Source organism: Ranitomeya variabilis, chromosome 1, assembly GCF_051348905.1.
Source record: "Ranitomeya variabilis isolate aRanVar5 chromosome 1, aRanVar5.hap1, whole genome shotgun sequence".
NCBI lineage: Eukaryota > Metazoa > Chordata > Amphibia > Anura > Dendrobatidae > Ranitomeya > Ranitomeya variabilis.
Window position 1 is genome coordinate 619,329,631 of NC_135232.1, and position 17,574 is coordinate 619,347,204.

The 17,574-nt window shown below is 45.8% G+C and overlaps 1 protein-coding gene across 1 annotated transcript in view; it reads left to right on the forward strand.

The window, feature by feature from the left end:
• Positions 1–17,574, forward strand: part of ZFYVE19 (zinc finger FYVE-type containing 19) — a 44,005-nt gene that overhangs the window by 8,555 nt on the left and 17,876 nt on the right. The window contains exons 5-7 of the mRNA XM_077260763.1: positions 6,046–6,191; positions 7,965–8,073; positions 13,788–14,006. Of these exons, the coding sequence (XP_077116878.1) occupies positions 6,046–6,191; positions 7,965–8,073; positions 13,788–14,006 (474 nt within the window). The remainder of the gene's footprint in view (positions 1–6,045; positions 6,192–7,964; positions 8,074–13,787; positions 14,007–17,574) is intronic.

Genomic DNA, 17,574 nt, shown 5'->3' on the forward strand with positions numbered 1-17,574 from the left:
CTCCGCTTGCAGAACACATTACTTAATTTTTGACAACTTCTACATTACACCACATGAAGAAAAAAAGGCGACATAGTGTCACTCTACACAGTAACGGACCACCCCCCCATTTAAAACAGTATACTCAAAAAATAAAATAAATACATCACTGCAGTAATAATATCCCTTAATTAGCCCCTATGGTAATAATATTCCCCATCCTGGTCCCGTTTATTTAATTCCTGGCTCCAGCCATATGTTCTCCCATCCTGCCCTCATGAGTATCCATTCTACCCCATATGATCTCCCCATCCTGCCCCATCTGTCTCCATCTCCATCGTATCCATCCTGCCCCATGATCCAATCCTGCCCCATGTCTTTCATTCTGCCCCGTCTCTCCAATTATGCCCCGTATCTACATTCTGCCCATGCCTCCAGTCCTGCCCCCAGTGTGTCCAGCAATCTGCCCCAGTATGTCCACCATATTGCCCCAGTGTCCAGCAATCTGCCCGTGTGTCCAGCATTGCCCACAGACAGTGTGTCCAGCAATCTGCCCCAGTGTCTGACTCCAGCATATTGCCCCCAGTGTGTCCAGCAATCTGCCCCAGTGTGTCCAGCATTGCCTCCGACAGTGTGTCCAGCAATCTGCCCCAGTGTCTCCAGCATTGCCCCAGTGTGTCCAGCAATCATCTGCCCCAGTGTGTCCTCCAGCATTGCCCCCAGTGTGTCCATAGTATATACATCACATAGCACTCAGCCGTATTCTAGGCTAGTGTGAGCGCCGACTAAGGGTATGTTTCCACGTTCAGTAAATGCTGTGGATTCGATGCTGCGTAGAGCCACAGCGTCCAATCTGCAGCGTCCAGCATAGTACAGGGGATTTCAAGAAATCCCGTCTCCACTATGTGCGTACAGATGCCCACGGGTTCCCTGCGTATACGCACGTGCGGTGCGCCTTTATAGACATCAGTATGTCTATTTATCTTGTGGAGATGATCAGTCTCCGCAAGATAAATATCACAGTCTAATTTATAGGGTACAGTGATTCCACATGGTTCAGTGAACACATCTGGAATCACCGCGTGTACAAAAGTCGGCAGCGCGGACATGTGCTGTGTCCAAAGTGCTGCCTAATACATGTAACAAAACCCGGCACTCAACTTCAAGATGGGATGCTGAACAATTTATTGTGTAGTGTCAACAACAAAACGTTTCGGTCCATTCAGACCTTCCTCAGTTACCATTTGTGAAGGGTGTAGAATGAAATTGCACTGCCAATAGAACCCTATTGGAATCCCTTGTATACCAGAGACTGCTTCTGGAGTATTTTATGAGCTCTTATCTATCCGGGTGAAGACGCGGTGTCCACCGCTTGTCGTTATAGCATGCCGGAGTCACAAAGTGCTGCCTAAGGCCATGTGCACACGCTGCGGATTCCGTTGCGGAATTTTCCACAGCGGATTTGATTAAATCCGCAGTGCAAAAAGTACTGCAGATTTATCGCGGTTTTTTTGTGCGGTTTCCACAGCGGTTTTAGACACCTGCGGATTTTTAATATGGAGCAGGAGCCAAACCGCTGCGGATTCCGCACAAAGAATTGACATGCTGCGGAAAATAAACCGCAGCGTTTCCGCGTGGTTTTTTCCGCAGCATGTGCACAGCGGTTTTTGTTTTCCATAGGTTTACATTGTACTGTAAACGCATGGAAAACTGCTGCGGATCCGCGTAAAAAACCACAACGTGTGCACATACCCTAATCCTGAACGTGGAAACACACCCTAAGAGCCTTTATTCCCCCTGCAATATACAGTGCGTGTGATACATATGATAGATATCTGTACATAGTGTGTGGTGATGTGACATATCTCTGGAAGGTTAGCCTATTCTTCAGCTATAAAGCCTGATGCACAGTGTCCTACTGACCCCCTGCAGAGAAGGATGAGGCTGCTGTGTCCCATCTGCCCCCTGACAGGACTCAGCAGCTCCAGTCTGAACGTTTTTCAGAGCAGTTTGGAGAGACACCTGTGGGAATCTTCAGAGAGCGCTGCTGTGTCCTGAGGGGCAGCGTGGGCTCCGCAGCCTTAGGGTACTGTCACACAGTGGCACTTTTGTCGCTACGACGGTACGATCCGTGACGTTCCAGCGATATCCATACGATATCGCAGTGTCTGACACGCAGCAGCGATCAGGGACCCCGCTGAGAATCGTACGTCGTAGCAGATCGTTTGGAACTTTCTTTCGTCGCTGGATCTCCCGCTGTCATCGCTGGATCGTTGTGTGACAGCGATCCAGCGATGCGTTCGCTTGTAACCAGGGTAAACATCGGGTTACTAAGCGCAGGGGCACGCTTAGTAACCCGATGTTTACCGTGGTTACCAGTGTAAAAGTAAAAAAACAAACCGTACATACTCACATTCTGGTGTCCTTCAGGTCCCTTGCCGTCTGCTTCCCGCTCTGACTGACTCCCGGCTGGAAAGTAAGAGCAGAGCACAGCGGTGACGTCACCGCTGTGATCTGCTTTCACTTTACGGCGGCACTCAGTCAGAGCGGGAAGCAGACTGCAAGGGACCTGAAGGACACCAGAATGTGAGTATGTACTGTTTGTTTTTTTTTTACTTTTACACTGGTAACCAGGGTAAACATCGGGTTACTAAGCGCGGCCCTGCGCTTAGTAACCCGATGTTTACCCTGGTTACCCGGGACCTCGGCATCGTTGGTCGCTGGAGAGCGGTCTGTGTGACAGCTCCCCAGCGACCACACAACGACTTTCCAACGATCACGGCCAGGTCGTATCGCTGGTCGTGATCGTTGGAAAGTTGCAGAGTGTGACAGTACCCTTAGGCTTCTCTGCAGGAGGTGGGGGAGGGAGTCACCAGCACAGACTGCGCTGTGCTCTTATCTCCATCTATAGACAGGGGTCAGGACATAGTAATCCTCAGTGAGGGGCTCCTGTGCTGATAGTATGGACAGCGGCCAGCTCACTGATGATGCGTCTGCTGCAGGGACTGGACTACTGCAGCCTGTCCTCACACCGTCCATACACCTCACCAGTGTCACCAGCACATGCATTGCTCACACACTCACCGGGGGCTGCACTGCTCACTGACTGTGGAGAGAGAATGCTGCACTGAGCCCGCGCTCAGCAGGGATTGGACGGTGGAGTCCCGCCCTCCTGTGGCTCAGCACTGGCTGCTTCAGCACAGCCATCTGTCACAGTGACGCTCCTCCTCCTCCCTCCTCACATCGCTGCGGCTTATGAAACTGACGGGGGGGGGGCATAAACCAGTAAGGGACGGGTAATAATGCCCTGATGGTGGCGGCCGGCGGGCAATCTGTGCGGTAGCCCAGGGCCCCCCACCACTGGGCCCTGGGCTACCGCCCAGATTGACCCTCTTATAATCCGCCCCTGGCTACAGTAGATCTGAGGGACGCCTATTATCAAGTACTGATCCGTCCGGACCACAGGAAGTTCCTCAGGTTTGCAGTTTCCCACGATCACCGGGTCAGCCATTACCAGTTCAATGTCTTACCGTTTGGCATTTCATCGGCACCACGGTGTTTACCAAGATTATGGAGGAGGCGGTAATCTTCATCAAACCAGGGGGTTTGCATCATCCCATATCTGGAAGATTTTCTCATCGTAGCACCATCCGTCCCTCGTTTGAACATGGATGTGGTGAAAACCTTGGAAATCCTGAAATCCCTAGACTGGATCCCGAATTTGGAGAAATCAGACCTTCATCCTTCACTAAGGAAGACATTTCTGGGAATTCTATTGGATTCAGAAAAGAGAACCTCCTTCTTACCCAGGAAGAGTCAACTCAATCTCGTCCAGAGGATCTCCAGGTTCAGAGATCAGAGGTCGCCAACCTTGAGGAACTCAATGTCTATTCTGGGATCACTGACATCGTGCATCCAAGTGGTCTCCTGGGCACAAGCCCATACGCGACTCCTGCAATCTCATGTGCTGATGTACTCAAAAAAGCATCAAAATACACTGACCAAGAGAGTGCCCCTTCCCGGTCATGTGAGATCAGCTCTTTTATGGTAGCTAAACTGCCAAAATCTCCAGCTGAGGGAGTCATCTGGGATCAGCTTCCCCTGAAGGTACTCACCTCAGACGCCAGTCAGGCTGTGGTGGAGGGATCTGATTTCCAGGGATCGTGGCCCCCAGACATCAGTTCCAGCTCATCAAACTTGAGGGAACTGAAAGCAGTGGAGGAGGCATTGAAAGCCTCATCAGCCCTGATCCAAGGTCACCACATGCGGGTTTATTCCGACAACATGACCACAGTGGCCTACCTCCGGCACCAAGGAGGTACGAGAGCCAGTTTAAAATCAATTGCTGCAAGAATTTTTTTTCTGGGCAGAAAAAGATCTTTTGTCCATTACAGCGGTACATCTAAAGGGATCAGACAATGTCCAGGCAGACTTCCTCAGCAGGAAGGATGTCCATCCGGGAGAATGGTGCCTAGACCAAGCGGTCTTTTAGTCCCTGACCTCAAAGTGGGGGAATCCCGATGTAGACCTGTTCGCCAATGGTCAGAAAGCAAAGGTGGGGACATTCTTTTCCCTCAGTCCTGGGAACGGAGCACGAGGTATAGATGCCTTCTCCCATCCTTGAAGGTTCAGCCTGGCATATGCCTTCCCACCAATTCCAATGCTATCAAGGACCCTGCAGAAGATCCGGTAAGATCGAGTCTCCACGATCCTGATTGCTCCCATGTGGCCAGTAAGAAGCTGGTACAGCGCTCTGATGAACATGGCGCAGGAAGGTCCTCTGCTTCTACCCCAGAAAATCGACCACCTTTAACAGGGTCCCCTATTATATCCAGACCTGAGTAGATTGAACCTTGCGGCCTGGCTACTGAACCCAGAATCTTAAAAGCTAAAGGGCTCTCGGGTGGAGTAATACAAACCCTCCAGAAGAGTAGGAAGCCAGTGACCAACGCCATCTATGGCAAAGTTTGGAAGAGATTTTCATCCTGGTGTCTCCCGGATACTTCTAACCCTCTCCATCCCAACAGCGCATAGGTGAGTTACAGGCCCTATCAGTTTAGGAGCCCTACTTAACTATCACTACAGACAGCATTATCCTTCGATTAGATCCCTCCTTTATGCCTAAAGTAGTCTCGGACTTCCATAGAGGTCCGGATATCGTGTCAACCTCATTCTGCCCAAATCCGTCTAATGCGAAAGAAGAAATTTTTCACACCCTTGATGTTCGCAGGGTGGTTCTCTATTACCTCCAACAGACCGAAAGTTGGAGGCTTGACCAAAACCTATTTATTCAATTCTCAGGACGAAATAAAGGCAAGAAGGCAGCTAAATATACGATTGCTAATTGGATCAAGCAAGCTATCTGTCTAGATTATTCATTGCGGAATCTTTCTCCTCCTGCATCTCTGAAGGCCCATTCTACTCATGCAGTGTCAACATCATGGGCAGAGAGAGGGGACACATCTTCTGAGCAGATATGCAGAGCCGCCACCTGGTCGTCCGTCCATACGTTCACCAGACACTATAGACTGATTTTCAATAGGGATTTAACTTTTGGCAGACACGTTCTGCAGGCTGTTGTCCCTCCCTAAAGAAATTAGTTGTTGGTATCACTCCGATACTGCTGTCGTGGAAGGTGACTGGAGAAAATAGAATTAGTCTTACCTGTAATTCGGTTTCTAGGAACCTTCCACGACCGCACTAATTTCCCTCCCTATCTGACATTCTTATTGGATGATTCCTGCACTTTGGTGCTAACTATACATGCTACTGTGTCCAGAAAAAACACTGGTGGTTGCAGGAAGGGGAGGGGTATTTAGCCTCTTTGTGTTTCCTGTCCCCCATTAGGGCGGGGAGACATCCTCCGATAACTGTTGTCGTGGAAGGTTCCTAGAAACCGAATTACCGGTAAGACTAATTCTATTTTTTATGGGTAAATTTGCAGCTAGAATGTATAATTGCTGTGGATGAAGTAAAGCTGTGACGCTGGCAAGGACAATTTTCAGACTAGCCATCATAACAGAGTTTGCCTACATATGATGGATATACTCTTTTCACATTTTATAGAAGCTGTCGCCTCCCTGGCCGAAATAGAGTCCAGGATGGAGGCTTTACGGAAGGAAACCCAGGCACGTGCCCCTTCCTTACAAGAGATGGAGGATCGGCTGGCTGTGCTACAAGGGAGGACACTGCCTTCTACAGCAACCAAGCCGGTAGGAATGTTTTCTGCTTTAGGACCATAATGTAGTTCATCTTATCTACTATATAATTGTCTAAGGGTCACTTCCGTCTGTCTGTCCTTCTTTCTGTCTTTCTGTCACGGATATTCATTGGTCGCGGCCTCTGTCTGTCATGGAATCCAAGTCGCTGATTGGTCATGGCAAAACGCCCACAACTATTGCCACGACCAATCAGCGACGTGCACAGTCCGGAAGAAAATGGCCGCTTCTTACTCCCCGCACTCAGTGCCCGGCGCCCGCATATTCCCCTCCGGCAACCGCTCACACAGGGTTAATGCCGGCGGTAACGGACCGCGTTATGCCGTGGGTAACGCACTCCGTAACCGCCGCTATTAACCCTGTGTGACCAAGTTTTTACTATTGATTATGCCTATGCAAGCGTCAATAGTAAAAAAATCTAATGTTAAAAATAATTAAAAAAAAATAAAAAATCATTATATACTCACCTTCCGGTGGCAAGGATGGTATGCGCGAAGGACCTGCCATGACGTCACGGTCATGTGACCGCGACGTCATCACAGGCCCTGCGCGAGAAGGACCTGGCATGACGTCACGGTCATGTGACTGTTACGTCATGGCAGGTCCCTCTTGCGCAGGCGCGAAGAAGCTGCGGTACCATGGGACAGGCAGGGACAGCGTCAGGAGCGCCAGGAGCAGGTGAGTATTTCATATTCACCTGCCCGCGTTCCATCCGCCGGACGCCGCTCCGTCTTCCCGTCCTCTTGCAGTGACTGTGCAGGTCAGAGGGCCCGATGACATATTAGTGTGCGCGCCGCCCTCTGCCTGAACAGTCAGTGCGGAGAGACGGGACGCTGAGGAGCAGCGACGAGAGGTGAGTATGTGATTTTTATTTATTTTATTTTTTTTATTGCTGCAGCAGCATTACATGTGGCACAATGCTGTATGGAGCGTCTATGGGGCCATAACTGCATGGAGCATTATATGGGGCATCTATGGGGCCATAACTGTATGGAGCATCTATGGGGCCATAACTGCATGGAGTATTATATGGGGCATCTGTGGGGCCATAACTGCATGGAGCATTATATGGGGCATCTATGGGGCCATAACTGCATGGAGCATTATATGGGGCCATAACTGCATGGAGCATTATATGGAGCATCTATGGGGCCATAACTGCATGGAGCATTATAAGGGGCATCTATGGGGCCATAACTGCATGGAGCATTATACTACGTGACTGGGCAATATACTACGTGGACATGCAGATTCTAGAATACCCGATGCGTTAGAATTGGGCCACCATCTAGTAGGGTATAATTGTCTGAACAATTTCTGAAAGAGCCAAAGATGATGATGATGATTTTACAGCTTTTTCTTTTTTTTTTATCTCTGCCCCATGAGTTCTTATTAGTAGATCTGTGCCAAACATTTTATCAGTCAGAGCCAGCACTGTAGCAGGAGTACAGATTAACTGATTATCCTCCATTTTATATATTCTATAAATCGGCTAAGATATCATAAATAGTCTACATTATAAGTTCATTAAATCTGTAAGGCCTGTGCAATAATCATCAGTAACTGTGATTGTAGTTTGTGTCCCCCTTCCCTGCATGAGGAACCTGTTTGGGTTAGTCCGTCAGAAGTTTTGTTGCCTCTGAGTGAAGCATACAGTAGATCTCTATAAGCTTTCAATTTTAATTAATTGCATTTATTTTTCACATGGTATCTTTTTTTAATGTTTTGTTGTTTTTGTTTTTTTTTATACCTTTTTCCAATTTGTAGCAACATCAACCACCTGATGTCAGAAGCCAGACGCAAAAAGTTGACGACTTGCTAACCCAACTGAAGGATGAGGTAGCCATAGATCAAAATTGTGACCCGGATTCTCAAGGTACCTCCAAACAAAAGAAATATACTTGTTAAATTTACTTCATATGTGTTTATATACTGTGTGAATTTACAGGAAATATTTAAAATGCGCTGAAACTCTTTCAGATTCAGATTTGTAGAATCCAGGAATGATAATCCCGCAGTTGTTCCTAGCACAGGACATCACACAGTTGTTTATTGTACAACATAGCAGAGTTTTTTTTCAAGAAGTTTTATATTTTATGATCTTTTTTGATCGTCCACTGCCTATCCAATCCCATTGATGCCAGATCCTAGGGAACATGTCAGTCCTCTTCATGCTGCTCTCTGTAATGGCAACCTGAGCCTTTGCAGTCTCTATGGGGATGAACTATTGTAAAAGCGTCCCCCCATTTACTTAAATGCACGTATTTGGGGCTCAAAATAATTGGGTTCCATAAAAAAATGCAGAGTTTTGCTTTTATAGGCTCTTTTCGTTCTGTACATTCAACTTTGATGTGATCTGTGCTCAAAAATCAACTGAGAGGAGCTCTGAAAAAGATAAGAGGAAGGATCTAAAAACTCTCTTGTAAGAATATCTGAATGAGCTCACTGACCTTTTTTCAGTGAACTCATTCTGCAGCTAGCAATAAACATTGTAGCATAGAGGCTATAGAAGGCAAATAGTGCAAAATTTTTAATGAAACCCAATTGCAAAAATTATTTTTATCCCAAAATACATTCATATAAGTACATTTAAATAAATTATTCTCAACAGTGGAAAGCCCCTTTTTAATACATTCTTTCGGGCACTATGTAGTGGGCATAATGTCCACAGCACGTTCACTATGAGTCTATTAAAGGGTCTTGCCGCTGTAAGGGAAAGCTGAACGAGCACAGCACTTACTAGTGAAGTCCACTTATTCCTCTGTTAACCACTACTTCTAACATGTCTCTGTGACTTGTCAAAAAATATTTGAAATGATCGTGACCCTATAACGTGACATGTCTGGTGTTAAAGGGGTAATCCTATCTCGTATGTTTGTGTATAGCCACATAATATGCCATAAATGTATAGAAGATATGGATCCCACCAATAGGACCTTCTTCTACCACAAGGACAGGGCCTGATGACTGCAATTTATTAGCATGATAAAAACTTTGGTGAGAGTGCTTCTTTAAAGCGAACCTCTCACTTTAAAAATGCAATCTACTCTGCATGCATCGTGATATAGAGTAGAAGGATCTGAGCAGATCTATATATATAATTGTCTAAGTGGTACTTCCGTCTTTCTGTCGGCAACAACTTCCGTCACGGATATTCATTCGCTGATTGGTCTCGCCAGCTGCCTGTCATGGCTGCCGCGACCAATCAGCGACGGCCACAGTCCGATTAGTCCCTCCCTACTCCCCTGCAGTCACTGCCCGGCGCCCGATCCATACTCCCCGCAGTCACGGCTCACACAGGGTTAATGCCAGCGGTAACGGACCGCGTTATGCCGCGGGTAACTCACTCCGTTACCGCCGCTATTAACCCTGTGTGACCAAGTTTTTAGTATTGAGGCTTCCTATGCAGCCTCAATAGTAAAAACATCTAATGTTAAAAATAATAAAAAAAAAATAACAAATCATTATATACTCACCTTCCGCCGCCTTTCCGACGCTCCGGTGACCGGTCCATGCAAGCGGCAGGTTCCGGTGCTAAGGTTGGTGTGCGACAAGGACCTGCTATGACGTCACGGTCATGTGACCGCAACGTCATCACAGGGCCTGCGCGAGAAGGACCTGCCATGACGTCACGGTCATGTGACCGCGACGTCATCACACCCTCGGACCGGAAGCTGCCGCCTGAACCGAACACAGGCGACAGAACTACAAGGGGCATCTCGGAAGGTGAGTATATGTTTATTTTTTATTTTTTAACCTGTGACATACGTGGCTGGGCAATATACTACGTGGCTCTGTGCTGTATACTACGTGGCTGGGCAATATACTACGTGGCTGGGCAATATACTACGTGGCTGGGCAATATACTACGTGGCTGGGCAATATACTACGTGGCTGGGCAATATACTACGTGGCTGGGCAATATACTACGTGGCTCTGTGCTGTATACTACGTCACTGGGCAATATACTACGTCACTGGGCAATATACTACGTCACTGGGCAATATACTACGTCGCTGGGCAATATACTACATCGCTGGGCAATATACTACGTGGCTGGGCAATATACTACGTGGCTGGGCAATATACTACGTCACTGGGCAATATACTACATGGCTGTGCAATATACTACGTGGCTGGGCAATATACTACGTCACTGGGCAATATACTACGTGGCTGGGCAATATACTACGTAACTGGGCAATATACTGCGTGGCTGGGCAATATACTACGTGGCTGGGCAGTATACTACATCACTGGGCAATATACTACGTCACTGGGCAATATACTACGTCACTGGGCAATATACTACGTCACTGGGCAATATACTACGTCACTGGGCAATATACTACGTCACTGGGCAATATACTACGTGACTGGGCAATATACTACGTGTCTGTGCAATATACTACGTCACTGGGCAATATACTACGTCACTGGGCAATATACTAGGTGGACATGCATATTCTAGAATACCCGATGCGTTAGAATCAGGCCACCATCTAGTTTTCTTTATAATAGGCTTATTAGAACTGTGACAGGCCTGTCCAATAATCATCAGTAACTGATCAAAGTTTGTGTAATTTCCTTTCCTGAAAGATGAGCCTTTAGTATAAATAAAACAAACAGGTTTTACTGAATGCTTCTCACAAAACTATATATCAATCTACTCATCTCCCTTGGCTCTGTAACATGGTGCCTGCATATCGGACTGCATTTTCATGGTGACAGGTTCCTTGTGAAGAGTAACTAAACTACATTTTTCATCATTTATAACTTTGCTCTTTCTGGAATTGTAGGTCCAGTGGGCGGTCCTACTAGTGATTGACAGCCATCTCTACATGTACACTTATACAGACGTAGCTGTCAGTAACTGATGGGACCGCCCACTGGACAGAAAGTCCCAGAAAGAGCAGAGGTATAAAATGATGAAAACACAGATTATTCAAAATCTTTTCTCACAGAATTATATCAACTAGATGGTGGCCCGATTCTAACGCATCGGGTATTCTAGAATATGCATGTCCACGTAGTATATTGCCCAGTTACGTAGTATATTGCCCAGTTACGTAGTATATTGCCCAGTTGCGTAGTATATTGCCCAGTGACGTAGTATATTGCCCAGCCACGTAGTATATTGCCCAGCCACGTAGTATATTGCCCAGTTACGTAGTATATTGCCCAGCCACGTAGTATATTGCCCAGCGACGTAGTATATTGCCCAGCCACGTAGTATATTGGTCAGCCACGTAGTATATTGCCCAGTTACATAGTATATTGCCCAGTGACGTAGTATATTGCCCAGTTACATAGTATATTGCCCAGCCACGTAGTATATTGCCCAGCCACGTAGTATATTGCCCAGCCACGTAGTATATTGCCCAGCCACGTAGTATATTGCCCAGCCACGTAGTATATTGCCCAGCCACGTAGTATATTGCCCAGCCACGTAGTATATTGCCCAGCCACGTAGTATATTGCCCAGCCACGTAGTATATTGCCCAGCCACGTAGTATATTGCCCAGCCACGTATGTCACAGGTTAAAAAATAAACATATACTCACCTTCCGAGGGGCCCCTTGTAGTTCTGTCGCCTGTGTTCGGTTCAGGCGGCAGCTTCCGGTCCGAGGGTGTGATGACGTCGCGGTCACATGACCGTGACGTCACTGCAGGTCCTTCTCGCGCAGGGCCTGCGATGACGTCGCGGTCACATGACTGTAACGTCATGGCAGGTCCGGCCTGTGATGACGTCGTGGTCACATGACTGTGACGTCATGGCAGGTCCTTGTCGCACACCAACCTTAGCACCGGAACCTGCCGCTTGCATGGACCAGTCACCGGAGCATCGGAAAAGCGAGTATATAATGATTTGTTATTTTTTTATTATTATTTTTAACATTAGATGTTTTTACTATTGAGGCTGCATAGGCATTCGGGTATGCTAGAATATGTATGCGTAGTGTATAGCACAGCCCACGCAGTCCATTGCGCAGCCCACGCAGTCCATTGCGCAGCCCACGCAGTCCATTGCGCAGCCCACGCAGTCCATTGCGCAGCCCACGCAGTCCATTGCGCAGCCCACGCAGTCCATTGCGCAGCCCACTGGTAAATATGCTTATTTTCGCACATTTATTTAATCAAGACTAAATTAATATTTAACACCCACGTTGTGTATTGCGCAGCCCACGTTGTATATTGCGCAGCCCACGTTGTGTATTGCGCAGCCCACGTATATTGCGCAGCCCACGTAGTATATTGCGCAGCCCACGTATATAGCAATGTGGGCATGATATCCCTGTTAAAAAAAAAATAAAATAAAAAATAGTTATATACTCACCTTCCGTTGGCGCATGGATCCAGGAAGCAGTTACCGACGCTTGGGATCCCCCGAAGCTCCGCCGAGCCGCTCGCGCCGGCCGCCATCTTCCGTTCCCAGGATGCATTGCGAAATTACCCAGATGACTTAGCGGTCTCGCGAGACCGCTAAGTCTTCTGGGTAATTTTGCAATGCATTGCCGGGAACGGAAGATTGCGGCCGGCGCGAGCAGGTCGGCGTACTACGGAGGGTGAGTATAGCAGGTTTTTTGTTTTTTTATTTTTAACATTACATTTTTTTTTACTATTGATGCCGCATAGGCTGCATCAATAGTAAAAAAATTGGGGACACACAGGGTTAATAGCAGCGGTTACGAAGTGCGTTACCCGCGGCATAACACGGTCCGTTACCGCCGGCATTAACCCTGTGTGAGCGGTGGCCAGAGGGGAGTATGCGGGCGCCGAGCACTGAGTCCGGGAAGTAAGGAGCGGCCATTTTCTTCCGGACTGTGCGCGTCGCTGATTGGTCGTGGGCTTTTTGCCACGACCAATCAGCGACTTGGATTCCATGACAGACAGAGGGTGCGACCAATGAATATCCGTGACAGAAGGACAGACAGAAAGAAGGAAGTACCCCTTAGACAATTATATAGTAGATGACTGACGGTGTCTTGGCTCATTCAGAGAATAGAGGATAATGACTCTATCATCCCGGTAGACAGAGCTAGTACTGTCTATATCTACCCATGTGATGTTCTACTGATGCATAATGGGATTTGCTTATTAATAATTCCTTAGACATTGCAAACTTATGCATTTTTGTAATATACTTCATTACCTTATTTTGCTTCCTTCTCTCCAAGACAATATTGCAGTTCACTCTAAATGTCCAATTCATGCTTCTTTAGAAGCTGCTTTTAACCGCTGCGTGGCAAAATCAGTACACTATATTCACACTGTCTGTGCACAGAACTTTCCCTGTCGGAACCTGTCTGCTCCCAACCCCTGTGAACAGACTGTTTGAAAATATTATACGTATCTTGCTGAGCAGCAGTTGAAAGCAGCTTCTAAAGGAGCATGAAGTTCATTACAAAAAGGTATAATTTTGCAATGTCCAGAGGATACATGTTTAGTTACTTTTGAAAAGTTTTACCATAAAATGGTATTTGGTGTTTGAAAAAAAAAATCACAATTTCTTCCATTTCTACTGTTAATAATACTTCTATGTTTAGCGTGGAATTTAGTTTTCTGCATTTTTCATATTATTTCTTCCAGGATCTCCTCCTCCCTCTGTTAATGACTTGAGTAAAGCCAATCATGTGGATAACTGGACGAGCTTTCATACAGAATTAGATGCGGCGCATCTGGAAAAGGAAAAAGACAAGATTTTGCTTGAAGCTGCAACAGAACTACAAGATGAGAATACAAGGCAAGAGAAAATGTTGGAGATAGCGAAGAGGCTAGCGGCGTTACAAGGCAGAGATCCAGATAAAGGTACCTGCATACACTTCTATAGATATGCACATTTGTCAGATACCTTGTCCCATTTAACAGGTATTGTCCATGCTGAGCAAAATTAGGTACTATTAAAAAAAGATAAAATACGCATCACTCACGTATTCAGTCCCCGAGTCTCCAGTGGCGTTGATCCATTCACTTCTATGGACTGACCGTGTGCCTAGTCCATCACTCTCATAGAAATTAATGGACTGTTGTTTACACATGCACACTACTGCTCCTATCACATGAGGGCTTAGGGACCCTCTTTCTGCGGATCAGTCCACGGCAGTTGTCAGACCTTCCATTGAACATTTATCTATCCTGTTAATTAGTAAATAACAGTTTAAAGGAGATATATCACCAGATTTACCAACATAAGGCTTCTTTTACACTTACCAGGTTTTTTGCGGTCCGTTATCGCAGGCCATATCGCCGCCATTTTCACAGTCTGCCGCAGTAATGGTTCCCAAAAAACTTGCGGCTTGCCGTTTTTTGGGTTTCCAATACTATGGAAAAATAATTGGGAAAAAAACGGCGTTCCGCAAAACCAGAAGTCACTGTGCTCCGCAAAAACAAGCTTCCGTTGTTTTTGCGGCCCCATTGATTTTCAATGGGGGCCGTGTCCGTAAGCTGTGAAAGAGATCTAGCAGGCTTTATCTTTTTTCACAGCCGTTAATTCGGCCCTCACGGCCATACAGCGCATCGTGGAATTATTGCGGCCCATTTTTGCCGCCCCATAGAAATCTATTGGGGATGCAAAAACAGGCTGCAAAACAACGTTATGTGTAAAAGAAGCCTAAGCTGCATACGTTATTATATAAATCACTTAGACCGGATGAGGCTTGGAAAGTTACTTTGTCATTCCTTGTCAGAATGGTTGAATAATCTTCATATTAAATTGAGAATTGTTTTAATCCACATTTAAAGAGGACTTGCCGCCAAGAATTGAGTTAAATACCTAGTAAAAATCCCTGAGCTTTCCTAATCCTGTCTCTCTTTTCCAATTTGTGATGCCTCGCACTATCGCAGAGATATTCACATATGTTGTTTTTGGAGTCCACTATGTGCAATCTCTGCTTTGCCGAGAGACTGGGCGTTTCTTCAGAGTCTTCTCTGGGGGCTTGTGCTTTCACCCCTCCTCCATAGACGCATCCAATCACAGCTCGGCAGCTGATCTGCTGAGCTATGATTGGCATCTTCTGGGAGAGAGGGGTGAAGGCGCACAACCTCAGAGAAGACTGTGTAGAAAAGCTTGGTTGGTTTGCAAGCAGAAATTTCACATACTGTGCTGCAGCAGAAACCAATTAATATCTGTGTAATAGAGTGACGCATTTACAAAATTGAAAATGGTGTCAGAATCAAGGGACCTCATGAATCTAAGTGTATTAAGTCTAGACCAGACCACACATGTCAAACCCTAGCTTGCTCAGTGGGTACATTTGGGTCGCAATGCTGGGCGACCCCACTGCTCAGGCGGGACCCCTACCGCCCGGCATAGCACTTTCAACTGTAATACAGTTGAAAGCAATGCTGAAAGCGGGAGATTTAAAAAAAAAAAAACACACACATTTTTTGTCGCTGCGTTCAGAAATGTCCAATCTTTCAAAATATAAAATAATTTAATCTGATCAGTAAACTGCGTAAGGAGAAAAAATTGGAAAGCTAGAATTACCTGTTTTTGGTTGCCGCAATGTGTAAGACGTCAACAAAACATCTGCTCAAGGAGCAAAAAAATAAGCCCTCACATACCTCAGTAGCGTGAGAAATAGAAATGCTACAGGTGTCGGAAAATGTCGGCAAAAGCAAAAACTTTATTTCATCACTGAAATAAAAAATAAACTATACATGTTTGGAATCTGCCTACTCATACTGACCCTGGGAATCATAATGGCAGCTCAGTTTTACCGTATAGTAAACATGGTAAATAAAACCCTAAAAAAAAAAAAAACAACTATTTTTTTGCCATTTCACCATACGGATTTTTTTTTCAGCTTTTCAGTAAACTGTATGGTAAAATCAAATGGTTTCATTCAAAAGTACAACTCGTCCTGCAAAAAACAAGCCCTCACATGGACATATTGGATTAACATATAAAAGTTATGGCTTTTGGAAGAAGGGGAGGAAAAGCAAAAACTGCAAATGGCCATGGCTTGATGGGGTTAATAAATATCAAGGATGGCCCATTATTTTGTCCAAAATTTTAATTATGGCCCTCTGTGTATTTGAGTTTGACATCCCTGGCTTTAGACAACCAATCTTTTACTTACAGCTGCAGTTTGTACTGAGCAGTGTGAGATTTCAGCAGGGTAGAGGGACACTGAGGAGCTATCAAACAGCATTAGATGTCATTTTCTGGTACTAGCTATATTTGCTGATCCCTTTGGTTTATAAAATGTCCAAATACTTTTCTAAAGTCACTTCGCAAGTGGCAAAATAACAGAGGTAAAAGTGCCCACGGAACACATTGAAGGCGCCTAGGTCATGATACATAGGGTATGCTTTACCCGCAAGCTGCACATGTAATAAATGTCACTGGGCCCCACTTACAGCAAACAAGGGTCCCGTTGTCGATTTTAGGAATCCCCCTTGAACAGTGCCTTGTTCTGGAGGAAGAATACGGTACTTTTTCGTAGCTTTCCACTCTAGTAAATGTATCCACCATTGTTTCTTCCATCTCCGTTGCCGGTTACTATATCAGAGGAGGTGGATCTCTAATTACGGTGACAGCTTGTTTGCAGAGGACGGAAAGGAACTCTCAAGTTTCATGGAGGTTCTCAAGTTCTTCAGGGTGTAGAAGACATTGCCAATACTTCCATGGAAGGATGGATCAGAACGATGAGATGTCCCAGAGTACAATTAATAATTTTTTTTAAATTCCAATTCTATAAAGCGCTATTCTATACACAGTTCCTTTCGGTAATGACCATCAGATGTCTGCAGACACCTATATGGGACCCAGCAGTCTTTACCTTCTCACAGCCTTAAAGGGGACTTGTCACCAAGTCAAAAATTGGCACTTTTTGCATATTTTTATTTCAGCTACTACCCTGAGTCTTCAGTTTTTTTTGCTTTTTCTTATTCCACCATATAGTTCCAGAGATATGGGGCTTTTTATTTTCTTTATTTGCAAATTTTTTTTGTCTTTACAAGGGGGCCTTGCTTACAGGATTCCTCAGGGGGGGGTGGTGTTTAGGCTGTTTGCATATTGACCCCATGAGCCACGCCTTCTCTGGAACACTATGGTGGATTTTGAAAAAGACTCGGGAGCAGCGAGAATAAAATAAAAGTCAAAACTGCCCATATTTGACCTAGTGACCGGTCCTCTTTAAAAGGGTTTTCCAATTCCAACTAATAAATTATAGTATAGGGCAAAGTGACGCCATACAGTTTCAAATGCTGTTTTCTCATCATGTGATGGGTATATGGCGCTGGACTAATTAGTTATCACAGCAATTAACTACCGATCTAGGAAACTCTGTAATTAACGGGGTACTCCCATCTCCAATATCCTATCCCAATATGTAGGCAGTGTAATAATAAATAATATTAGCAAATACCTCCA